The sequence below is a fragment of the Manacus vitellinus genome, unplaced genomic scaffold (genome assembly GCF_001715985.3).
Source record: "Manacus vitellinus isolate BGI_N305 unplaced genomic scaffold, ASM171598v3 scaffold_31_pilon, whole genome shotgun sequence".
Taxonomy (NCBI): domain Eukaryota; kingdom Metazoa; phylum Chordata; class Aves; order Passeriformes; family Pipridae; genus Manacus; species Manacus vitellinus.
The window spans coordinates 8,487,790-8,513,904 of NW_021940379.1; the positions used below are offsets into that span (position 1 = coordinate 8,487,790).

The following is a 26,115-nucleotide window of genomic DNA, read 5'->3' on the forward strand; positions in this document are numbered from 1 at the left end:
ACTGCTGTGCTGTGCTCAGTGCGTGCACAGCAATCCCAGGGGTGGTGTAAGATCCCTTGGAACTGAGTCCTGACTGACTGCAGCCACAGCAGGACACATCACTGCTGTCACCTTGGGGGGACAGTTGGGCTCTCAGGGCTCTGCTGCTACTCTTGTGGAGGTCTCTGTGTGTTCTCTGCCCTGTATTCAGTGTTTGGCTCACGGCTCAGACTCTCCAGTGGGCTGCTCTTCACCTCCTCAGCCGGTGGAGGAGGCGGGAGCTCTGTACAAACCCGTGGGTTTGCTCAGATGCCAGTTGGGGTAAGGATTGCCTGCAGGGGGGCTGTGATGCAGGAGAGTTGCTGCCTTTGACTTGTGCCACGAGCTGTGAGAACTTCCTGAAAGCTCTGTGTTGTTTTAGGGGAGTTCTTTCCCTTGGGAGCCTTCATCTCTCAGTGGGCACTCCTTAAACACGTGCTCCAGACACACAACTTCATACCTGGTTTGGGCAAGAACAGGCTGTGTCTTCTAACTGTAGTAAGATGATGTTGCAGTAACAGTAGTTTCTTAGAATGTATTTGAATTAGAAGATCCATTGTCTGCCTTTTGCTTCTCCCAGCATTCAAAGCGTGACTTATTTTGAAAAGTCCTTCTCATCCCTGGGAGATTTCACATTTATGTGTCAGTGACTCCAGATCATATTTGCTCAACTGACCAAAAGCCTTTTTTCTAATTGTCAGTCATGCAAACTGAGTCAGGCTTTTTTCTTTTCATCCCTTGCCACCAATAATTAAGAGCATTTCAAAAGTGTGGTGAAGTGGAAAAATTTTTCTTACATATGGAATTCTGTGAATATTCTGATAGTACCACACTGTGTTTGTTTTTACAGTTAGCCATGTGGGAGATTCTTTCTAATGAATTAAAATACCTTTTTATACTAAAAGGGGGCTGTTATATTTGCCACATTATTACACACATTATTCACTGGTGCATCTTTTGCAGTATCCATGCTATCTCTACAGTTTCCCATCTTCCCTAATCTGCTTGACAGTCTCTTGGACAGTAATTTTGGCCACTAACTAGCAGTAGGAATGTACTTTTCTGATCCTCTCCTGTAAAGTGCAGAACACCTGCTTAGCCTTACACATCCCTCAGCAGGTACCTGAGGCTGGTTTGTTCCTGGCTCTGGTGATGTGCCCTGCAGTGGCAGGAGTGTCTGTGGAGTGCAAAGGGGTTTAAGTCCAGAAACGAGAGAGGATTCTTTGGGGTTGTGACCTCAGGTGTACAGAAAAATGTTCTGGTCAGTGATGTCTCCAGATTTCCCATGTGCTCCAGAAACCTGGCTATGCCAGTAAATGGGCTGGATGATTATCTTCTGTTTGCCTCTGTACTGTGTGGTGATCCTCTGCTCCTCACTGGTGTCCTGGAGGTGGATTTTGTGCAGCACCCAGGCCAGAGTAGGTACCACTGCAGGAGGGTGGGCTATGAAAGGAAGAAACTCCTAACAGGCCGGAAAGAATTCATTCTGGGACAGATGAGAATGGTTATCCCTGATTTTCACTCTGATTTGCAACTGTTGGATCTTTCTGTGGCTGTTTTGAGGCTGGAATTCCCAAGTGTAGTGCAGAATTCCTGGGAGACAATGGAAGTCACGTCCCTGCTCTATTGTTTTTTATTTTTTATTTATAAATACAACCGTTGCTTTATTATATAATCACAGCAGGATGTGCTGGGAACTGCCACTGGATTGGTGCCTTGTTCAGGTGAGTGGGAGACTTCAGATTTGGGTTTGTATCTTCTCCATGACAACCCCCACTGTTCCCGAGGTTTAACAGCACTGAGTGAACCAGGACCCACCTGGGGAAACCATTCTCTCTTGGCTTTATTTTTATACAGTGCCTTAAACATAACACAGCACTTCAGAGTAAGCAGCTTGCCCTGCCCCTAAAAATCACATCCTATGTATATACAGTATAATGAGCAGATAAACAGCATTTTCTCAAGGTCAAATATTACACAGTTTTGTATGCTTTTGGGAGGAGTCTGCTCCTTTTGTTCTCTGTCTGTTACTGTGTTTATTTTAATCTGTTTACTACTTCAGTGTTCCCTGCATCTCCATGGGCAGGTTAATAATTTTATTTGTTTGTATTTTGCAAAATTCTGTTTTGTTTTTCTCATCACTGCATGGGTCTTTCATCTTTCAGTGTGTGTGCTCTTTTCTCTCACATAGAGATGATTAACTTTTGCAGTAAATATGCAAAAAAGTATCTGATATCACCATAGGAGCCTTCACTGCATTAAGGTGGCATGATAGTAACTGAGCAAAATTAGGGCACCTGAAATGGTCATTTTTTGCAACATGCCTGCTTTTTTCCACTCTTGATAACCATTAATGAGTTCAGCTTGGGGACACAAGTCTTCAGAAGTTGCAGTGTATTTCTCCACCTTGCCCTAAGCCCAAACTGTGGTTGTTCAGCTTTGAGCTCAAAATAACAGACTCTGCTGTTAGATGATGTCTTGGCCAAGGCAAGGCAATGTGCATCACCTTGGGTTTGCTGAATTATGTGGAACAATGGCACAGAGCAGTTTCCCTGCTTACTCCCAGTCTTGGTTCCACCTAGTCTAAAAAGATCTCCACTAGCACTTGCTTTAATTACAGGCTTCAAAATAAAAGTAAATAAAAAACCCTCCCCAAAAATTAGAGCATGGACAAGTTAACCTGTGCAGCTGCATTTACATCATTTGAAACAAAGGTTGAGTATTAATGGCTCTCTTTATCCCAAAAACACAGCCTTTTCCATAGCATCTTCCACTTGCATGTATTCCAGATGGGATGGATAGTTAGTGCACTGGAAATGGGGGCTCTCACGGACGTAGGTCAGGAAATCTGGAGCTCCTGGGAAAATGACATTGTCAGCCAGGAGAACTGAGCCCTTCCTCAGCAGGTTGCATTCCTGGAAAGAAGAGAAATGGCTTCACAGGGGCTGTTAAGCAGACACTGGCCTGACTGTAATGTCCTGTCATGTAACCAGGCCCCACTCGAGTGCCTGCAGCCAGAAACCCACTGTGGGCTGGGTCTGGAAGGGAGAAGCTGAGTAACTGCAGGATCCTTTGTGGCCATAGACTGACTTTTAGCATGATGAGTAGAACATTAGAGAAGCTGGTTCTGAAATAGCAGATGAAGCCAGTGGAGGTGTGCAGTTTGTTCCTCAGCTTGTTTCCAACTATCTCTACGGGATCAGTAAGGTGGCCTTGTTTTGGCTGTCATGCCTAATGTTTAAAAACTTCTTTAATGTGGCATTAAACTGTTGTAGTAGCTCTTCAGGTCACCTGAGAAACTAGCACATACCAGTGTGCTTTGGCCTGTCTCAGTCAGACTCCAAAACCACTAAGTGAATAAAAGAGATTTTCTGTGCTTGCTTTCCTTTCATCTTAAACAATTTCCTGTGATTTTGTTCGGGATCTGGGCACAAAGCAGAGTTTGCACACAATGAAGATCACTGACAAATTTCCACAAGGCAGAATTAACTTGTAGTAGTCACTTCAAGTGCAATGTTTATCCTCAGTAAACCTACAAACCTCGTTTTTACTGGTATTCTTGTCTAGGAGAAGTTGCTTATCTGAGCTTACCAGCTGTTTTAAAACAAAGTCTGTTGCTAATCAGGCTGGTCGTTACCCTGTGGTTACAGGCAGCAGTTGGAGCCAGAGCATGGGGGGTTTTTGTAGTGGCAGTGTGTGAGAGCAGCTCTGTTGCTGGGTGTGCTGCAGAGGCTGCTCAGCTCCCTGCTCCTGCCTCTGGGGACTGAGCACAGCCAGCACAGGAGCAGGGTTTTAGAGACATGTCCAATGCCCTCAGACTGGTTGTACTGCACAGCTTACAGAGCCCTACAAGAGACAACATACTGGATTTTCCACTGGTCATCAGGAGTTCAGATGCTCCTCGTGTCTGGCTTTTCTAGAAGTGCATGTCTGGACCACTTTCAGTGTACATATTTCATCTGAATATTTTATATTCCTACTTCATAGTCGCTGTTCACATTGTGATACCTGCCAAGGGTGCATGTTGGAAGGTTTGTAACATCTGAGAAAATGGGAGGATCTTTTCTTTGTCTTTCTGCTCTTAATTTTCTTGGGGGGTTTTTTGCAACTTTGTCCCACAGTTGCATCAGACTGACCACTACCATGGAACTAAACAACCTTTTTTGGGATAAGTTTATTTTGGCTGTGTTTCGAAGGCTGAGCTCTGATAAGGATGCACTGGCTCTTCCCAGTGGAAAGAGTTCAGTCATCCTCACACAGCACTTTAAAAGAAAGCATTCTCTGAGTACAAAACAACTGTAGGGAGGGAACATTTTCTTCAGCTACTGCTGTGTAAATTCAATACTGGCTGTTCATAACCCCAAACAAATTTCCTTTTCAAACAGCTTTCTGGAGGACAGGACTAAAACTAAAAAACAGAGGAGCCTGGGTCAGAAAATAATGCTGTAGTCCACAAGGGGTCAGAAAGTACTTGGCAGGTTCTCAGTGTAAGAGGCAGGCTCAAAAAAGTGGATTTATTTGTGAAGAAAATAATTGCAAAATGACACTTCCATACAAACAGGCAGTTGTAGAAAATCAGCCTGCAGCTCCTAAGGCAGGAGAGTATCTGTGTGTGTTGTGTTCATAGATAGAGATGTTGTGAATCTCAGTTATTTAACACCTGAAAATACCTTCCTATGCAGAAGAGCTCTAGCAGTTATCTCACCTATCACTGCCTGCTGCTGCTGCAGCCAACTCGTTGTGCAATGCTCACAGGAATGGGTAAGGCAGCTTGGGAAGAAATGAACATAGTTTTCCCACACCTGGGGCTGGCCATAGAGTTAGACAGCATTTCCCTGGGAAGTGCCTGGCTGGGGCAGTCTCTGAAGGTTGCTTTCCAGCCCATTAATTAGGTGGAGTGTAAAGACTCACAGAACAGTGATACCCAGCAGTGCCACCAAAAGGGTGTTTCCTCAGGAGGCTCTGCTGGCACCACAGACCCAGGCAAACAAAAGGTACTGAGGAAATGGGAGAGGTGGAGCTGGGACATGCAGGTTGTAAGTCTCACCTCTCCCAGGATCAGGATGGGGTTTGGCTCAGGTGTTCTGGTTGGTGACCACTCCTGGGGGGTGTGAGACCCAGCCCATTGCTCCTCCAGGGGGATTTGTGCTCCCCTGCCTGCTCAGGAAGCAGGATGGCTCAGCAGTGCTCTGCCAGGCCCTGAGCTGTGTAGTGTCAGCAGTTACTCTCAACAAAGGTTTGGAGTCCTGGCCTTCCAATCCTCTTTTCCTGTAAGGTTGCTATTTTGGCTGCCAGTTTACAGCAGAGGAGGTCCCTCATAAAGAACAGAGACCTTGCAGACATCAAGGCATTTGCTACTTCACTTTAAGACTGGAATTGTGCAAACTGACCTGAAGCAGGATGGTGTCTGGTGTGTATCTGTCTTTCCAGTGGTCCAGGAACACAAAATCCAGAGTATCTACTTCATATTTTTTTTTCAGCTGGGGGATAATTTCCTGTGAAGGGCCTTCTAGGAGTTTAACCTGAAATACAAATCCATCTGATGAACTGTGAACCATTAAGAAAAAGCACATGCTTTTAGCTCATTTTAAATTGTGGCCAGACATCAGCAATCCTCTGTATAGCTCAGTATTGTGTCAATTGAATTATGTCAACAGGGTTAGATAAGGTGTACTTTTTTCTTTTTGACAAACCAACTCAGTTATGTTCCCAGATATGGATTTGGGTGTTTTGGGATCTTGTTTTTTTAAAATAACAGCAGCAAAAGTGACCTGTTATTTCTGTTGGATAATGTGTATCTTTACTGGGAACATGGGAATCTCCTGTTGAAAAATATACTTTAATTACTTTTTCTAGTTACATCTCAGTTGAATCTTACAGTCCAAGGGAAGCAAAAAATGCAGAGACCAGGTTAGTTCAGAATAAAGCTGGAGGCTCCAGTATGTCAAATTGCTATGGCCAGGAGAGGAAAGGGGCAGGCCAGAGGCTGTTCTGTCTTCCCACCAGGTTTGCTGGTGTGAGCACTGTTAAACTGGGGGCAGCTGCTGCACGTGGGTTTGTCAGGCAAGCACCACATACTGTGAGAGGAGGCAGAAAGTAGTGGGGAAATGTCTGTTTTATGACTCACAGCTGCTCAGAGATTAAATCAGATGGGGAAAATGCAGTTTTAGATGTCAGTAGTACTTCAGGTTCTCTTCAAAGAGTTCAGAAGCACGTTAGAAGGTCCGTGGTGGGGTTTATTTTCCCTGGTGTTCTCAGCTCCACTAAGTGAGCTGTCAGGCAAATGGGCACTTCCAGGCAGGAATTCCCCCAACCTGCTGCAGATCTCTGCCTTGGGATGAGATGGATTCTAGACTGGAAACACCTGCATCTCAACCAACTGTACAGAGAGTCAAGACACCTCCATGCACAAAATTCAGATATATATATATAGATAGATAGATAGATAGATAGTGACCAACTAGATTTGGGTAAACACTTCTCATTTGAAGTCCATTGCACATAGTACAACTGTTTCTTGTGAGCTTTTGTAACAAACTAGACTATGGTTTAGTTTTTTGTAGTCAGTCTTGACAGCAATTTGAAGCTTTTCATTTTTACAGAGAAAAGCAGCATTCTAGTCTGGGAGATAACCCAGTGGAGTCCTCAGCTGTACTGCTGTGAGAAGGCAGGGATGGAAGTTGGCAGGGAGCTGGTTAAACTGAGAAGGACTTGTGGGTGCAAGAAAAAAGAAAGAACACAAATTCTAACCAGTTTTGCTCTTGTGGTTACAGACAAAATGGTATTTACCTTGTCTTGTACTCCAGCAAACTCAATCATCTGTCTGGCTATGGCAGCAAACTCGGGGTTGAACTCCACAGTGAGCAGCCGAGCCCCTGCCTTGAGGAGCCGGGCAATCCTCACTGCTGAGTAGCCACAGTATGAGCCCAGCTCCAGGGCAGCCGAGGGGTTCACCTCTTCCACTGTCTTGTCTAAAATCAAACCTGATTAAAAGGCAAATAGGTTACCTTTGGACAAAAGCAAGCTGGTTCACATACAGAAGAACGAGTTAGTGACAAGGAACTTACAAAATCCATGTGCTCAGTTGCTCAGGACATTCAAAATGAAGGCTTGATGTTAGATTTTATACCCTATCCTTGGCAAACTGGCTTATTTGTGATCGAGTTGATCACAAAGTTGACATTTGAAGTTTTCAATATTTTTTCAACTAAAAAAATACCTTAGTTTACAATAATAACAATAAACATTTCTGAGTAAAGAATTCCGTGATTTAACTTATATTCCCAGAAAGTAACTTATATAATTCGCTGAATTAACTAATTTATAGTGTTAGGGGGGGAAATGTAGTGGTTTTCTCCAAGAATTTTTTGCAGAAACTGGCTATATTTGTGAAATATGTAACTCCTGAATTTTGAATGCTCTTGGTTGTTGCACATGTTACATGCTGTAGTCTGGTACAAAATTTCTTATCCTAAATACTGATCTTTAAAGGAAAAAAGAAAAATCTGTATACAGAGTCACAAAATAATTGGATTCACTACATGACTTTGTGGGATGGAAAACATTAGTCAATTGTGAGCAACAAAAATGTTCCCAAAAAGAAGTGACAGTGTACTGTATTGTGTCTTTCTGAAGAAAAGGATTTATGGGTGAGAAAACTATTTCCTCTTAGTTGTATGGCTGGAAACTAGATAACTAAACTGAAAAGTATTTGAAGGGATTTTACACTAAGCCATGGAATTTTTCAATGTCTGTATACACTTCATTAAGTGATATTTTTCTGGGTGTTATTTGTTTATGAATATTGTGATGATGATGATGATGATGATGATGATGCATCTTGAGGCCATGTGGTCACTCTTGAAATCTTAGAAACTAAAGATGCATTAACTTTAATGGCTCTTATCTGAGGAAAGGCCATCTTATCAGAGCAAAACTAGAGTGAAATTATTAAGAATATAATCACAAATGTTCAAAGTTTGGAGCTTTAAGAATTCCTACTCTGCCTTTTACAATGAGGAGCTACTTTCAAAAAATATACCCATGACAGAGAAGCATTTTTATTACAATGCTTAGAGTTGTATTTCATTAACTGTGATAATCCCAGACTAAGCAAATTTCCCCTGCAACTTCCCAGCAAGAGGTACTTTTGTTTCTAATACATAAGGGAACATGTTAACATTTTCCATTATAGTTTTTTGAAAAGATTGCCACTTTCCTGCAGCTAAGAAAAAAATTTTTTGTTGCCATACTTTCCTTTAGGAGACAAGAACAAGATGATTTGCTTGCTAAATAGCAACAGTGTCTGACACTGTGTGACATGGGAAGGATTTCTTTCTTCAACAGAAACTTCTAACTTATGCTTGCATACACAAAATTCATATAGTTTAACATCCTTTTTTTTTTCAATTTACTCTCTTGTTAAGGATCTGAAAGTACATACCATAGTGAACTATGCCTTAAGGGGACCCTGTGTAGGAACTGAGGTATAACACAACCCAAGGTTTTTCCCATAAATTGTCACCCTCTGCTTACAGACTCTGTGTGCACTACACAAAGCCCACTTTGGTCCTGTGCCTTGGTGGATGAGTCAGTGCACACCCCGGTGCAAACCCTCCCCGAGCGGGCAGCACTGCCCACAGGGCTGGGGGGGTTGTTTTGCAGCAGCAGCAGATGGAAGTTCCCATGTGAGTACAGTGAGCTGTCCTGTTCTGTGCTAGTCCTGAAGGATCTGCTCCCTGCTGCAGTTACCTTTCTCATTGCCCACGTTCATGGCCCACTCCTTCTGGGAGCAGTACTGGTCTATAGTGTCCACCACGCTCCGGGGGTCTCCTCGCACCGCGTTCTGCACCACGAAATTTAAAATCCTCTGCTCTTTGCTCTGGTTCATGATGAAATTGGTGACTTTCTCCCGGATTATTTCATTCCAGATAAGGGCAGCAGTGCCGTTTTTCCTGATGAGCACCACAAAGAGCAGCAAAATGAAAAGCAGGATGAAGACAATGAACAAAGGGGCTGAAGAGCTCTCCAGCATCTGGAAGGAAAGAGAAAAACAGCCCAGGGTTAAGGTGGCATGGGAGAGGACTATCCTGTCTGTAAATATTAAACTGAATAACCCACAACCAATCGTTCTGAACAGGAACACACAGAGTGTAATTATGGTTTTATCTAGAGTAGCTGAAAAGGCCTCTCTGTCCCCTGGCAATGGAGGGTGCTCTGTGGCACTCCCTTTAGAAGCCAATTTTACAGGCAGTCAACAAGTAGCTTTATTTCATGCTCTGGTCCCTGCCCCCACACAGCTGCTCAGTCCTGGCTCCAAGTGTGCCACCACAGAGCTTCCCAGCACCAAATCTGTCCTGACTGTATTCCCAAGGATTTAAAAGCTTAAACTGGAGCCTGCATATGATCCCATTCCCCTAATTATTAACCACATTTTTAACTTCTAAGCTGGCCTTGGTAAGAAAATATGCATTTTGAGCACAGTGTCAGCAGCCAAGGGCACTGTTAGGGGGTGTTCTGTTCAAAGCAGTCTGCAGGGCCCGAGTCACTGCCCTGCCAGCACCTGCTCTGCACAGAACCTCAGCTTCATGTCTCAGGAGGACTGGACCAGCCCCCTTCCTTCCAGAGCCTGCAGCAGAGGTACCCAGGGGAACTGGTTTTCAGAAAATAGAAGCTTTTTTCCTTCTTATAAAACCCTTGATATGAGCCATCATTCTGACACTTTTGAGGATAAAAAAATATGCATTGCCTTTTATAAAGTGAGGATGCTTTCTCACTGGTTTTAAAAACATAAAGCTGGATCAGAGTAATTCTCAGGCTCATTAAATTGAAGAGATGTAACAGAGGGGCACACTGTACTTTTCTGATGGGCCAGTTCAACTGCTCCGATGAGACTGTGCCTGTTCTCCCCTGAAATTCAGTGTCAGAGCTGCAGGGGCTTCTGTGTGGGCAGCAAGGGGTGGGGTGTGTTCCTGGTGGTGAGTTCAGGGCACCTGAATGTAACTTTCAGCAGCTGGGATGCATGTCAGCCTGTACAGTTCACACAGTAAATCCCATCAAAGCCCCTTACTCTGCTGGATTTCAGGCCAGTGGACAGGAAGGTGCATTTACTTCCACGCAGGAGTCACAGGACAAAAGATCTGATAAAGAAAGGGTTCTTAAAATTAAGCAATTGTTTTAGCCTTTGAGATGGTGCCAAACCAAGGGGTTTGATTTGCCTGAGGACTCTTCTGCACATGAAGCTTCTTTTGCACAACTCCAAACACACCTCGTTTCTCGTAACACCTCCACTTTTCCACCCCAGCTTCCCGCAAGCAGAGGCTGCAGTTGTACCCTGGGAGGGGAGCCCAGGTGGGATCGTGCTTCAATCAGAAATAGGATGAAGGAATGCCAAGTTCATTGGTTCTTGAAGCCTAATCAGGCATTTGAACACAGGTCTAAAGGATTCAGAACCAATTCCTTAACCTCAGCAGAGTGGATGTAGTAGCCCTGCTTTTTAAACTGTTATTTTTAAAGCACATGACACTCAATTCTTTCTAGCCTTTTTCCTCCTATTAAATCTCTTTCTCTTCCATCTTGCTGAACATGGTGAACAGCTTCCACTTGCACTTGGTATTAATGTTCCACCTACCTAGAGTTCAGCAAAACCATTGCTCCAGCTGGAGCTACAACATCATCAAAAATTTTGCCTAAGTTGCCCAAGACCAGAGGCAAAGGGGCTGTATGATTCTATGAAATATTCTGTTCTTGCTTACCTTCCTCAAAATTGTCCCAGAAAAAAACTAAATTTTATGGACTTTCAGACCTCCATTCTGTAGTGGGACTTGGCACATACACATGGGGAAAATCTATGCCACGGATTTATTGACTCATCATGCAGAACACATTTTGACTTCAGAAGATGACTGAGTTTCCATGGAGATATTTCAAGACACAGTACAGCTGATTTTGTTCACCCATCCACTTATCTGAGTTGCAGAGCAAGTATGATTTGTTTGGAGCAGTTAAAAGTCTAGTTCTTTTGCTTTTAAGTAGTCACCAGTGTTGATAGTTACCCTAAATGCTTTCCTTGCAAAGTCTGACCTGAGACATTTCCTTTCAGGGCTTGCCACTGTCATTAGCACATGAAAATCTTGCTTCTTGGACTTTCTGTTTAATATGAACCTGCTTCTTTACCTCAGTGGGATCAGGATGGCCTGGGTGTCAGTTTTTCCTCTTTCCTTCTGTGCAGTAGCAGTTCTACTGCCCAGGCCCAATTGTCCTGCACCTCCCAGGCAGGATTTCAGCTCTTTCCAGTTCTCCTACATGAAAATGTTCCACATAATCTGTCCACTGAGAACTTGGGCTGGGCTATGAAAATATCATTAGTTTAACATAAAATATCTCTCTAGTTTCACTTGGCTTGTCTTTACTTGACTTTCATGGCTGAGTTGATTGCATGGTTGCTGTTGATGGATTTGGATTACTGACACAGGTAAGAGGGAATTATTCTGAACTGCAGTGAAGGGATGGAGCCCAGAACCATTTCCTGATGCCAGTAGGTATCCAACCTTCCCCCCTCTGGCCAAGGGGAGCTGTGAGCCCTGCAGCCATGACTTGGGGGCAGTCCAGCAGGGTCAGGTCCCTCCAGCACTGACTGTGGCATTCAGAACTGGTTCAGACTAGGGGCAGGCACAATCCTCTGCTTACAAGGGATCCTTTGGCATCCTCTGAGCAGCCCTTGCCCCAGGCTGTTGCTTTGGCACTCTGAGGTTCTGCCAGAGTGTTTGGGGCTGCCCTTCACAGATCTGCCAGACAGCAAAAATGGCTGATAGCAGCAGGGTGAACTTGGGGGAAACAGTTCCCTCCTTTGTTGTTTAGCATGAATATGAGACCATTTGATGGGATTTCTCCAACAGGGAGAGGCAGCTTCCCTGGGCTCCCTCCCTGTTCCTGCAGCAATGCTGAGACTCCTTTTTATACAGCCTGTGAAGCCTTCCTTTTGTACCTTGGCAAGAAGGACCTGCTTGACAGTGAAATCCTGTTACCACTGGTTTGCTTACACCTCTTGTGTAACACATTTGTCAAGAAGACAAAAAAATGCTATAAATCTAAACTCAAATGTGTGTGATTTGGGGATGATCTTAGACCTAGATCTAAAATTTAAGCAAGGAAGCAATTCAGCTTGGCCATTCCTATAATCAGGTGCTCAAAGGGATCCTTTTTTTCAGTGCCTGAGATCTTTGCACTTTTGAGTCCCACTTGAGTGCTACAAAATACAACAGCAGAGCCCACCGGCCTCCACAGACCCTCAGAGGTTGCTCACAGGTAGCAACAACCTTTAGAGTACATGCTGCTTTTTCTGTTCCTAGACAAGTTCACTTATTTTTGCAGTATCAAGGAATGTTTTTCAGCTATTGTGTTTTTTATTATTAATATTGCTGTATAACAGCCCAGCACCTTCATAAACCAGCTGGATGGGTTGTTCTTAGCAAAGCTCCTTTAGGAGGCAATTATCCTGAAAAGCAATTTCCAGGGAAGGTACCTTCTAAAAGGAGCAAAACAGACATGTCTCGGTTTTCCTTTCCTTTTTTTTTTTTTTAACACAGTTTTTTTTAAAGTTTGTCCATCTTAATTTCTGTTTTCTTAGGTGTGAAAATAAATTTACAGCAATAGACTGTAAAGGCAGACTGCCAAGAGCAAGATGCACTGGTGATGGTCATGCACCCAGAGGGGAAAAAGGATCTGTACCAAAACAGGTAATTGCTTTCATATTCTTAGCTGGAAAATATTTGATATGAAAATTAAGTGTGTAATTCAACCAATTTAAAACTACCACTACCTAGGAGACAGTCATGTTATGACAGCTTTAGAAAATGCAACTGTAATTTTAGCTTTAATGTGGATTCATGAGACTCATTAAGTATGCAATAAAACTGAACTTGCACACAGTCAAGTTTCCCATAACCACTTATTACAAGGCAGCTGCTCTTATTATTTAATGCTTGTACTGAGGTTCCAAATACACAGGTTAGCACTGCAACCTCTTCTGTGCTTTAGAAACACCATAAGAAAGTGAGCCTGCTCTTTGAAAGCTAAAATTTGAAGTGGAAAAGAGTAGGCAAATGAAAAATTCAGCAAGAGAATAAACAGAACTGGAGGGACAACGTTCTGGAAAGGAATGAATAACACGTATCACTACATCTGCTTCTGAGAAGACGGAGTTTAAAAGAAAACATATTAAAATTTTATGCCCAGACCTGTCAAACTACTGATGAGCCTTTCTAAAGCACTGAGTTATTTTCTTATGCATCTAATCTTCCTCATTCTGGCAGGTTTCATAAGCCCAACTGGTAACTGGATAGTGCAGTTCAGCAGTTTCCCCTGCTGCAAACCATAATCAAACAATCAGTGTTTGAATGCAGTACCTCTGCTTCAGCTTCCAGAGATTTAAAAAGGCACTTTCAAAGAGAGCAGCAGACACAAAATGTGGGAAAATATGCTGTCCCAACTTACCTGCCTTTGTCAATAAAACACCTAATTCATTCCAATGGCTATAAAAGAAGCCTCCAGAGACTGGCTCAGACTTAGGGACCTGTTAGCTGCCAACAGCTGTTGAGTCAGGGGATTCAGGATCCCCTTACTATTACAGGATCTCCAGTCTTTCTAAAGCCATAAAAATGGAGTATGATCATGAGTAATTAACAAGATGTCATTCCCTGCAGATGCCAAAATAAGAGATGACAGATATTCAAATACCTGGGAGGTTGAAAGTGGTTGGATAGGACATTTTTCTAATCAAAGTGAATCCTTCTAAGCCTAATTACAGAGCCTCTCATTACAATTTTAGCTTGGATAAACTGATATTGCTTTGCTTTGTACTGAAAATTAAGGCCTAAACATTACTTAAAAATCTTCTTTCTACAAAGACAGTACTGCTATTCTCCAGGGCTGGAATGAAAGTAACCTTTGTGATCCTGAGTCAGGGGACTGAGGTTTGAGTCTCATTTTGGCAACATTTTCCTGATCTTGCATGAGCTGTCTTACCTACATCTGTGTTGCCACAAGAGCAAGTTGAAGTTGTAAAGCTGTACTAAACTTTTTCAGAAAAGTCCCTGCTATGAATATATGGATAACACCTGAGGAAAGGCAAGGGGATTTTATCTGCATTAACTAAAGAACACGATTTTGGGAAACCAAGGCAGCAAATGCCTATGTGACATTATTATTCCTGAGTTTATAAACAACTGGGAAAAAGAGGAGAAAAGCAGTGCTTCAAACACTTTCCTTAAGTGCTTTCAGCCTGCTGACAGTTGAGGCCTTTGAGGAAAGATGATGTTACAGCCAGTCCTGCTATAATTTTTCCTGCATTTAATCTAACTGCCAAGTACTGGTTGGTTGTTTAAGAGTTTATTAGGAGTCTCCAGGCATTCAGACAGTACTTTAGCATTCTGATGCTAGAGGGTTTAGAATCTAATTTTGACTTTATTAGCTCACATAACCTGGTGAATGGGGAGCACTTGGTAAATTTATATCATTCAACCTTTCTTCAGAAAAGATCCTCTCTGCTGGTCTGATGGCATTGAGGATAATAGAAATGGTCCACAATAGTGGAGTGCCTGGGGACAACGGGGTGTAACACTGCAGAGTCACTGCTGCTGAATCTGCAAAGAGAAGAATGTTCAGTTGCAAACAATTTTGAGGGTTTTTTCTACACAGGCCATACAAATCAACAGATTAACCCTCCCAGAGCTGTGTGTGAAGGAGGTAGGTGTACCCCCTGCTTTTAGAAAAGGGTTTAAAAGGTTTTAAGTATTAAACTTTTTAAAAGCTTCTGCTGAAATTATGCTTTTAAGTATCTCATACACACAAGTATGCAGAGGATTTGCATACTAATAATGTTTATGGAGCACTGTGAAAACAATGCAGAGCAGTCAGCATATTTCTACACATATTTTAACGTCCTGCACTAGGCCAGAGGAGATGTGGGCCATGGCTGGGACTGGAGTTCCTGACTCCCAGTGCTATGCTGTCCTGAATGAGGCAATCTCTGTTTTGTGGCATTTTGCTTTTCTTGATCTTTTCCCAGAGCAAGAAAGGCAGAGTATTTTGGTCAGAAAGTCTAAACTAACTTCTGCCAAACATATTGTATCCTTGTTGCTGTAGGCAACACAATTCAACAGTTTCATAATTTAGTACTTTTAAAGGTCAAAGAAATATCTTTTTACTTGCTATTCTTTCATAACTGTTTGTGTATTTTCAAGTGAGTGCAACACTGTGAAGAATGATCAGCATATTGCCAAATGTGAGTATTTTGTATTTCAGTGGAAACTTAGTGTGGGAGTTTGTTTTTGTGATGTCAGTGGAAAATCTGAATGTCAATCTGAACATACTTTATATAATTTTTCAATAACTATTTCTTGCCTGAAATCTAGATTTCCCTCTTAGTTCTTTTTAAAATTACTACAATTTAGCTTTGCTTCCATAACTACAAAAATTCTGTCTTCTATAAACGCAGAACTCTGGTGATTATTTCCTGTCCCCCACAGCCTTTTATCTTGTCTTTTTCCCTCCTCTCAGGTTGAAAGGAAACAAATACAGTTTTTTTCTTATTGAATGAAAGGAAAAGAACATGTGGATCTGATCCAGCCTGGCCTGGTGAACACTCTGCATGATTGCAGCCAGAGCTTGGGGTGAGACACTTCTCCAAGGACAAGAGATGCTCTTTACTGGGCCTTGAGCAAAGCCAGCGTTCCAGGAATACCATCCCTTCAGGTACCCCTGGGAAGGGCTTGTTTCTGACAGTCCTTACTCCCACTCTAGCACCCTGGATGTGTTTGCACTGTTTGTCCAGAGGCTGAGGCCAGTGGTCAGTGCAGCTCAGCAGCACTGTACAAATCCCCCCTGGCAGGCTGGGAGCTGGTCTGGAAAAAGTTTTCTTAGCTGAGATTTTCATGTTCCCCAGGGGGTAAAACAAGTTCCTGTTGAATGATTTCGCCCCAAATGGGGGTAGGGGGAAAAGGGCTGGAGGAGCAGAGAGCAAAATGGCTGGTTGTGCTCCTGAGCATCAACTGACAGACGTGTTTCACAGTCCCTCCTTATATCACAGGGCTCAATCCTTAGTGTCCCAAATCCCCCTGCATGCTCCTGCCCTGCTTCCAAGGCTACCAGCTAATCTAGTGTAAATCTGTCTCTCTCCCAGAACAGCTTCCTGCTGTCCACAAGCTGCTCTTCAGGCTGGGGGGAAGTGAATGACTGAAACTTGGTAACGAGGACACCCACTGAGGGATCCGAAAGATTAGGAGGGAAATCTTTGCTGAAACGATGACTTGTTTCTATGGAAATGAACAGCTCTAACAGGCCAGGCAAGGTGGGACAGCACAGCACAGCAGGTAAGCAAAGCACCACGTGGAAAGGGGCAACCTGAGACAGAGCAGGGTATGAGACCTTGGTCTGAGATCCTGAGTGAATGCCCTGCCCAGAAAAGTAGCTGGAATGGGCAAAGAGGGTCTCTTACTTTGTCTAGAAATTGCTTTCTGAGAAATCTCTCCTGACAGAGCGTTAGGACAGCCTCACACATTAACATCTTGTTTCAAGGACTGCTGCCAAAATTATGTTTTTTCAGAAAATTCCCAGTCAGTTTTACTTCCAGTGATCCTGAAGGAATGCTGAAAGACAACAGTATGAGACTGGCAGAGATAAACCTCATACCAGATGCAGGCTGCTAAGAAATACTGCTGAACATGAGTGACGAGTAAATTGTTTGCAGTGTTCATGTGGTCAAACTAAAGCTAAAAATCGGGACATTTTCCTTTTGCATTTAAATACTGCAGTGCTGTGCAAATCCATATGGTTCTGAACCTGAGGGCTTTGTTAGAGGAGTCCATGGCTGAGTAAGCAGAAAAAAGTAAGCTTAAGTGCAGAGACAAAGTCAAGGTTGTTTATGGAGCTCATTGGTATGACGTGGTTGACATTATTGGTAAATATGAGTTTGTTTTTAAAGGACAGAAGGTAAAAAATACCTATTAGGGGCATCAGAAGGATACTCTATAAGCAGCAACAGGGCTAGCAAGCAAAAGTACTAGCTTTTTGTCTCTTCTTCACAGACATTTTGCAGTGGCAGAACTCCCTCTTGAGAAGGAAAACCCCCTTAAAATACATGTGCAGAGAAACATTTATAAAAGCAGCTATTCAGGCAAATGTGACTGAACTGAAGCTTGACTTGCATTCAGCTTTTTCTTGAATACAAATGAGTACCACATTCCAGCATACTTACAGCCATAAATTACATTTTCAATTCAGTTGGGGCTATCTCATCTCACTTCTTTCAGCTGTCAAGGTTTACAATGCAGTACAAATGCACTACACACAAATATGTCCTACTCTCTCTGAGAAAGCTGTTGCTGCCCACGGACTGGCTTCCTGACAATGAGTGCCACTCAGAACGTGGAAAACACCACTTCTTTCACAGGCACCACTGTTTAAAACAGTGACATTATCGAAGATAACAAATGCTGTCAAGCCTGAGAAATAAGAAAATACAAATAAGTACCTTTCTCAGTATAGCAGAAGCTGTTCCCTCCGATCCCTTCCTGTGCTGCTCTCCTGTGGATTTTACAGAATAAGAGTCCAAGAGCCTGCAGTATTCAGTCACATTCGATCACATCACAGGAATAGCTGATCAGTTCTGTGACACGGGCTCTAAAAGGAGCGGTGTCCTTTTCCCCAGTTCCTCCTTTCACAGATTTCTGCACTCCTTAAAGGTACTCGGTGCTCTAATAACCGGAGAGAGAGCTCTTCATCTACCCCCTAACGACAGTGCTCTCGTTACTTAGTTACAGCACAGTGACTGCTGACAAAGTCAGGTAGGAGCCAAATCTCTGCTCAGGGTAAATGCTCTCTGTTCAATCAAGCAACTCCAGGAATGAATTTGGCCCGGGGGATTTAGTTCTTTTTTCAGCTCAGGCGTGGCATGCTACAGCCAGAGCAGAATTTGTAGGAACAAGACCTAGACCTGGGTTAAATATAGTGCTGCTGGAGGCAGGGGAGGTATGCAAAGCAAATTGCTTAATGGCAACTACTGGAGGAGGTGCAATCAATATATTATAAACAGTACATCTGAATTTCTATAGCTTCTAGTTGGGAAATTATTCTGCTACAAACAGCTCTAAGATAAAAGAAAAGGCTTATTCTGGTAAATCTTGTTCTTGGCTAGTCTGTTTTGTTTCCTTCGAGGTGGGAACAATATAATCCAGCTGCAATTAAATTACACCATCAAAGAAACTAGTAAGAAAAACAAAAAACCAAACGCAATGTGGTAGTAGTTCTGTATTCTCGCTGCAAAGCTCAGACCTAGTCAGCAAGTGTTTGAGGCTCTAGCCTAGAAACTTTTTAAAGACTTGAAAATTGGGGTTTTTATCACATGTGGCAGAAACAGGAGCTGAAGATCTGAGAACAGACTTTGTCACAAGATAGGAGAGGGCCTTGAAAGGACTGAGGACTAACTGGGAGCATGACAAGAGAAAACAAAAAAATTTTAAGTGGATGAATTGAATAAAGAATTGTAGAGAAAAAGACGTAGGTGAAGACTGAAGTGTTTTTAGTAATAACACTAAACCAAACATAACTAAGACCCTGCAATATAGCACAGTACCCCAGGTCCATACAGAACAACTCCGAAGTATTCCTTCCACATACAATAGAGCTTTGGCTCAACAAATATTTTCTCATAATCCAGACATCAAGCAGAACAAAGAATGAAATAAGCAATACAGCACTCCAGCTTCACTGACTGTAATTTCCTGTCCAGTCAAAAACTGGTTGTGTCTGCACAATCCCTCATGCCACCCACAATCCAAATTAACCCAGAACTGATTTTCCTGCTGAGCTGTGGAGAAGAGTTTAAACCAGTAACACTTACTGTGAGCACTGCCCCTGTGTAAGTGTGCAGCTCTGCCTTGGAGATGTCCCTGCAGGTCACTACAGCCGGTTGTGAACTGGTGGGTGGGGCAGCCCAGCTTCTGCTTAGGAGCGTAAATTAGTGCCAAGACTTCCCAGATTGAGCAACGTCCCATGACGACACTTTTAAAAGACTTCTAACTTCGAGCTGAATTATATTCTTCAGGCTGGAAGCATGGGAGGAGCAAACTTGCTTCTGCCTGCCCACAGCTGTTTACTTGCATGATAAACCCCTTGCTGTTGTCTAGATGTTTCATTATACAAGTAAAGATGGTGAACAGCAATAACTGCAAATTAGACAAAGCCAGAGGTGCAGCTGGTTAAACCACCCAAACTGGGTGTCCATAAACTGCCTCCATGTTAATAGAAAGTTGAAATCTTGTAATATATTATTGTGGGATTTTTTTTTCTCCAAGAGAAGTTTCTTTGGTAAGCTGTTAGACATTGGTTTATGCCTTTTTTTAGTTTACCTGTTTACTCAGTACAGGGTCTATTTAAGAACAGATATTTTTGCAAGTTTTTACTTACATACTAACAATGCTACAAACTCCAGTGTGCATAAATTTATACACTATTCACATGACTTATCCTTGTCTAGAGAGTAAGAATTCACCCTCATTAATAGATCCAGGTTAGAGAACTGTGGAGAGCTATAAATATATTGGTGTAATACAATTTTTATGTCAGGCCAAGATCTTAAAAGATGGATTAGGTATTGCAGAACGTCAGGATGCTGGATTGCCAGGGCACATCCATGGGAGGATGCAGAACCAGGATGCATCAGCTTGGGAGCAGCATCCCAGGAGTGGCAGCAGGTCAGGACACCTGGCTGGCTCGGGCTGACTCTCTCTGCCAGCTGACAGGGCTCAGCTCTGCTCTGGCTGCACCAACCTGAGCAGACCTGCCCGTCTGGAGCTCCCAGCTCAGTCACAGGATGCAACGTGGCACTGCTGTCCCACTGGCTGTGCACAGCACAGAGCTTTTCCCAGCAAATCCAAGCCTGGCATAACAACAAATGGCATTCCCTGCTTCTAATAATCCTGGCCAAAGACTGGTTTTTAAAAGCCTAAACAAAGGCAGACAGGAGAGCTAGCACATTATCATAAACCCACAGATCATGTGAAACACTGAGTGGAAGAAAATTCTTTTGAGTCTGCATTTTCAGAATAGCAGGAGGGATTTTCTTTTATGTGAATTTGCTGTTTTCCACAGCCAAATTAGTTTCTCTTGCTGAGAAACACGCAAAAGAGAAAGGAAGCAGCACTTATGTCTGAATCAGCTAACTGCCTGGCCATACCTAAAATAGGAAAGAGCTACAAGAGAAGAAAGACCAGTAAAGTTGTGCTCTGAATTTGAACAGATAATAGGAGGGGTTAGACTATTTTGTGTTACTGTGCATCTTAAAGGTGATCATGTAGACTGAGAAACACTTTCAGCTTTCAAAGACTTTATAACTACTCACAAAAACTCTGAAGCAGCTAAGTCTACCCCATGTCTGTCTTTTCTCCCCTCCCTTTTTTTGGTAATATGTGTTGAAGCATTTGAATGAGGTCAAGAACTGGTGTTACTTGAAGCTTCATCTGTTTCTGCTGGTTTTTTCCCTCACTTGCAATCAATTACTTGTTCAGGACAAACTATGAACAGAAGATGTCTTAAGAGGGAAGGAATAAAATGGCATAGATTAAATTCTGAGCAACGACTCATACTCTCAGACAAACCTATGAAAACAGTAAAAAAAGCAAAAGCAAACGAGGAAAAATAGCAACACAGGTGAAATGTTCAGCTATTTCTGTTGGTTTATGAACTCATGCACAAATGCTTGCAGCAGAGGAAACACCACTAGCTGAAGGATGTATTCTTTGTAACAAGATGCCCTTTTGGGCACTTAGAACACCAACTGTTCTCATATATGCTTTTAGCATTACATTTTTAAATGGAATTAAAATTAAATTAAATTAATTCTCTGATGCCTATACTTCTCTTACCTCAATGTAGTTGTTTTAGATACATTTATAGACCTTACATAAATAAATTATTAGTTAATTGAATAATTAGTTAATTTGTCCCATCTCAACAAAATGTCGTGAACTTTGTAGACTCCCTGTGAAATCCAATCTCCACCTCAATCTCATAAACCAAAATTAGTCATTTTCTTCCCTTATCAGTTTGAATTTTAACTGTCCTAAAGATTGATTTGTCAAAGCTCTTAAAAACAAGTACCAAAAATGCAGCAAATCATAGCAGAATTGGATTGTAAGCAAACAGCCACAGATTCCTTCATGCCAATGCAAAGCAATATCCAACAAAAAGTAATATTGGAAAATTCTTGCTACACAAAGCTTTTTGTAGCTGCGGGGTATGGTTCCCTCAGTTGCCAGGGACTATGTCACTGTTTCCTCTTTTGTGTTCACCTTCTGCCATGCCTTTCTTCCACAGGCTCCTCTTCCTCATTGCTAAGGACACCACACTACACACCAGCAGAGCAAAACAAGGGTGGAAAAAGAAATCAAACAGCAAATGCAATTAATCAGGAGAGATGGTAAGAAACCAAAACATCCTACCTCCCCGAGAGATGGCTGAGTTCAACCCCTGCTCCAGCAGAGTTTATTGACTCCACTGTCAATTATTAATTAGGTCATGCCACAAAATGCAGCCTCTGACAGAATCAATTCCCCACCCCACCCACCAAAAAGGAAACAATGGGATGACTTCCAAAGACGGTATCTACCTGACACTCTTTTTTCCTCCACCCTGCCAAGCTGCTGATCTGGGAACAAGGCATAAAGGGAACCATGCCAGAAAAACAGGAGAGACAAGATGTGCTTGAAAAGTCAAAATTTCTAAAAAGTTTGGTAGAAAAAAGTATTTGGTTTTGGTCATCTTCATGAGGAAGAATTTAAGTGAGCCATGGATAAATGTAACTGAAAGTATTTCATAAAAAGGAAAAATCATACAAAATTCCAAGCTGTCTCTACAATAAATTCAAGAGGAGAAAGTTTGCCTGTTACTAAAACTAATTCATGACTTACAAAGCATCTTTTCTTGTTGAATGGATTTCTATACATTTCTAAATCAGAGTGTTTCCTTTACCCCTTTAATACCACACTGTTTAAAGTACACTGAATAAACAACTCCCCCTGGAAAGAAACCAAACCACATCTAATGTATAAGTTAATTTATGACTTTAAATATGACTAGCTAAAACTGAAAAAAAACCTGTGGAAATATGATGTAAAGTCTGATAGCTATCTTGCAAGGAGTTTTTTTAATCTCAGGTTTTGAAAGTATATGCTTTCACTGCAGAAACACAAGGCTTCATATAAATGATTCCTGATACTAGAATGTATTTGCCACTAAAGAACTTAATGTTTGTTTTCTTAAAAGAAATTAAGATAGATAGATATATATATATGTAAAAAAAAAGTATCACTAATTACCTAATCAACATAATGCTAACCACAAGAGTTAAAATAGGAGTAGGAAGCCACAGGAGCTGAGCCAAAGACACAGTAGAAACCACATCTGATAACCAGAATCCATCTGTGGTCCCTGATAAAGATTTCTGAAGTGCAGCACAGACACACCTGCTCAGAGCTGACAGCAGCAAGGCTCAGGGGCTGCTGCTCCCCCTGACCAGGAGTCACCAGGAGCACAACCCCCTCCCCACTGCTGCTCTGTGCCTCTGGTCCCAAGGATGGAACTGGTGAGAGTGAGCAAGAACAAGTGGAATGACACACCACAGCCTCTGGACTTTGTCCTGCACACAGCAGTCCTGGTGGGGAAGGCTGTGGAACTGCACCGGGCTGTGGGGTACAGCTGGTGACACCCCTTCCCACGGGCTGACTGTGGCACTGTGGATGCTTCTGGTTCCCAGCTGACTGAAGAAGGATGCCAAGGGACAGCAATGACTCCCAGCTGACTGAAGAAGGATGCCAAGGGACAGCAATGACTCGCTCTCGAGCCAGAAAAGTGTGTGTTGATATGTTTGGGAACACACACTTCCAGAAGAAGCTACCATCTCACCAGGGCTGTGTAGGCTGTGGTTCCCTTAGGCTCTGAGCTCTAAAATGACAAAAGCAATCAGTAATGCCAGTGTACAGTGGGGCTGTTTCAATGGGCACTTGGCCAAGATCCTACCCTTGAATGAGGTTTAGAAGCTTTATCATCAATTCCTTCCTAAATTGCCGCTTCAGGTGCTGTTCAAAGATAATGATTTCTATCAACAGCTTTCACAGGATCATCAGAGTTGAAAGAGACCTTAAGGATCATCTACTCCCTCGTCAACCCAGGTCCCCATAACCACCCCTAAACCATGTCCCTAAGTGCCACATGCAGATGCCTCTTGAACACTTCCAGAGACAGTGACACCCTGAGCAACTTATTCCACTGCCTGCCACTCTTTCAAGGTAAAGTTTTTACTCTAATATCTAATCTGAACCTCCCTCAGTGCAATTTAAGGCCATTTCCTCTCATCCTTTCACTTGAAACACAGAAGAGGCCAACCCCACCTGCCTTTCATTTGGTTCAACTTGGTTTCGCTTTGCTTTGCTACATTTGAGGCCTTTCCTTATTAGCAAAACACCACAGTGCTGCAGGGACTTTTCTTCATATAAACTTGTTTTGTGTTTGGGGCAATTTAATTCTACCCTTGATCCTACTTGTCTGAACTAAGTCTGTGTGAAGAGCATATGCTCAACACTGCCTGTTTCAATTCGGAACAGTGGCTAAAACAAAAAGCTGAAACAACTTTGCGTGCACGTACCTGAAAAGCATAAAAGATTAGTATCTGAATATGCTTTAGGTTTCTTTAATTCAAAGGCCCCTCCGTACACTCTAGTCATGTATTTCTAATGCTGTTTCAGTGGGTAAGAGTGTTTCTAGTGATTTATTGATAAGTGCTGCAGGTTCTCTTGTGTTTAGTTTTTTTTAACAGTGGTGATACTGGAGAAAGTCATCAATCCACTTACCAAAGCGACAGAAATTCCTGTTTCAAGTATTTTCAAACATTGACGGAGCGAACAAAAATAATCAGACTGCGCTGGAGGTGATGTCAGTTCTACAAAACTTTCTTTCGCGTATTTTAATTTCTTGCCGTTTCTCTTCAGCTGTGGAGCAGAGGATTGATGGTGTCTGAAACAAAATGGTTGGATGCTGCCCTCTTGTGAGCCGGGCTCCTGCTCCAGAGACTGAACCACGACTTCTAAAACCCTTTTTCTGTAGAAAAAGCGGCCGATTCTCTTGTCCCAAACTCGGATTTGGCTGTGGTGGCATTTAACGCGTCCAACCCAGCATCGAGAGCAGCAGGCAGGGTCCGCACCCTGCTTCACTGAAGGCAAACAGACAGAGCCCCTGAACGAGAAAAACCGCGTCCCCCTGATTTGTTTTGATCGATGCCTGCTTTGGGGCCTGTTAGCGGGGGCTGTCAGAAGACATTACAGGCATTAATAACTCCCGTCCGGCGCAGGTCTGGGTTAATCAGCAGCTGCCCTGCGGCCCAGGGACGGGACAGGCTGCCGGGGGCTGTGAGGCGGCTCTGACAGCTCCCGCCCCATCGCAGGCCCGACGTGTCACAGCTGCTCCGGGGCGCGTCCCCTGTCCCACACCGCTCCCGCCTCGGGCTGAGGGAGCCGCTCCTCCGCACCCGAGTCCTCCTCGGAGCCCTGAACGGATCGTGGTCACAGGAACGCGAGTGGTCTGTAACACCCCCAGGAAGGGACAGGCTCCGGCCGAACCAGCTCCTCAGAGGTTTCTGTCAGCCTGAGCCCCGCAGCTGAGGAGCCGTGCCAGCCCCTCTCACCGGCTCTGCCACAGAGAGATGGGCGGTTCAGAGGGCACAAAACAGGGCCTGGATATCACTGAAGGCTCTCTGGGCAGTCACCGTGACTCTCGTCTTTCCCGAACAGCCTTCCCCGAACCCCTTCTGCACCAGCACCTGGGGGGAAGCCTGTCAAGCAAACTGTGGTGGGTTGTTTTCCCTTCCAAACGTCTCATTTTAACGCACACGCGCTCCTACAGCGCCAGATCCCGCGCACGCCCTCCCCAGCGCCGTGAGGGCTCGGCCGCGCGCTCCCCGGCGCGGCTCAGGCGCGGCGCGGGCAGTCCCGGCGGGTCCTGGCGGGCCGGCCGGTGCCGGTGCCGTACAGCAATGGCGGCGCTGCGGCGACCGGGCCGGTGCCCGTACAAGCATGGCGGCGCCTGCGGCGGCGCGGCTGCGGGGCCGGGTCGGGGTTGTGGCGTACGCTGCGGGCGCTCTCAGGTACGCGCTGCCCGCGGGGCTCGGGCCCCGCCCGGCAGAGGTCCCCGAGCCCTTCCGCCGCGGTCGGGGCTGTGACGGCCCCAAAGCAGGAGCCGCCTGTGCCCTCATCACTTCACCTGCGGCTTCTCCGCCGCCTCGCACCGCGCCGGGCCCCGGGGCTGCTCCGCGGGAGGCCGAGGCGGAGCAGGCCCGGCTTCCTGCCAGCGCCCTGCCGGGCACACGAGGCTCGCGGACCTCGAGGGTGACCCCGCCGACAGACCCGTGTCAGGGCCGGCCCTGTGGTGCTGAGACCTGTGGGGATCCCAGCTCCGTCTGTCTGGTTGTGCAGAAGGACCTTCTGGGGACACTGTGCAAAAATCTAATCTATTTTCCCTCTTCGTTTGAGTTGCTTCATTTTCCATATTTCGTTCACAAAACCAGACCAGACAGTTTAGTGAAAAAACACGGTGCAGTAGTACAGTCAAGAAAACCCAAATCAGCAAAAATCAATTGTAAAAAGCAGCGTGCTTTTTGATATTGCCCTTACATACCTCTCCCATCTTCCTTGTCTCTTTCTTTTCCTTCTGTTTTCACGTCCTCTTCACAGGAAAGAAGAATGAGTATGATCTTCTGGTCATTGGTGGAGGGTCTGGAGGCCTTGCTTGTGCAAAAGAAGGTTTGTATGTATAAATAACTTGGTTTAGCTTCAGTGGTGTTTAAGGAAACTATGAGAAATGTTAGTGATAATCCTAAAGCTTTCTGAGAAACACAGTACCTGCACATTAATCGTTAACTCAGCTCTATATGGTTAATCTGTAAATTAATTCACACCCTGAGGTGGAGTGATCTTGTTTGGCTTTCTTGTTAACCTTTTAAAAAATATTTCTTCACTTGTCATGGGAAAATCTAACAAGCTTTGATTTCGC

General features: G+C 43.9%; 2 protein-coding genes across 4 annotated transcripts in view; one reads left to right on the top strand and one right to left on the bottom strand.

The window, feature by feature from the left end:
- Positions 1-1,836: 1,836 nt before the first annotated feature.
- Positions 1,837-25,909, bottom strand: COMT (catechol-O-methyltransferase). 3 transcript variants are annotated; one of them, XM_025895509.2, is made up of 5 exons: positions 25,741-25,909; positions 8,770-9,052; positions 6,808-7,001; positions 5,409-5,540; positions 1,837-2,933 (listed from the first exon to the last, which is right to left on the bottom strand). In XM_025895509.2, exons 1-5 carry the CDS (start codon positions 25,747-25,749, stop codon positions 2,754-2,756), a joined length of 798 nt encoding a protein of 265 aa, XP_025751294.1. In that variant the 5' UTR covers positions 25,750-25,909; the 3' UTR covers positions 1,837-2,753. The 3 variants fall into 3 exon arrangements, with proteins under 3 accessions (XP_025751294.1, XP_017931823.1, XP_029817045.1); XM_018076334.2 differs by lacking the exon at positions 25,741-25,909 and adding an exon at positions 18,917-19,016; XM_029961185.1 differs by lacking the exon at positions 25,741-25,909 and adding an exon at positions 17,549-17,831.
- Positions 25,151-26,115, top strand: part of TXNRD2 (thioredoxin reductase 2) — a 49,112-nt gene continuing 48,147 nt past the window's right edge. The window contains exons 1-2 of the mRNA XM_029961184.1: positions 25,151-25,210; positions 25,797-25,865. The gene's annotated coding sequence lies outside the window, so the exon portion shown is untranslated. The remainder of the gene's footprint in view (positions 25,211-25,796; positions 25,866-26,115) is intronic.

Bases quoted from the DNA above. Each gene is read 5' to 3' on its own strand.
- COMT (XM_025895509.2), bottom strand. The intron at 7,002-8,769 runs GTAACTGCAGCA...CCTTTTAATCAG, and splicing joins GAACGTGGGCAATGAGAAAG to GTTTGATTTTAGACAAGACA. The intron at 5,541-6,807 runs GTAAATACCATT...TTTGTATTTCAG, and splicing joins TTGCTGGAGTACAAGACAAG to GTTAAACTCCTAGAAGGCCC.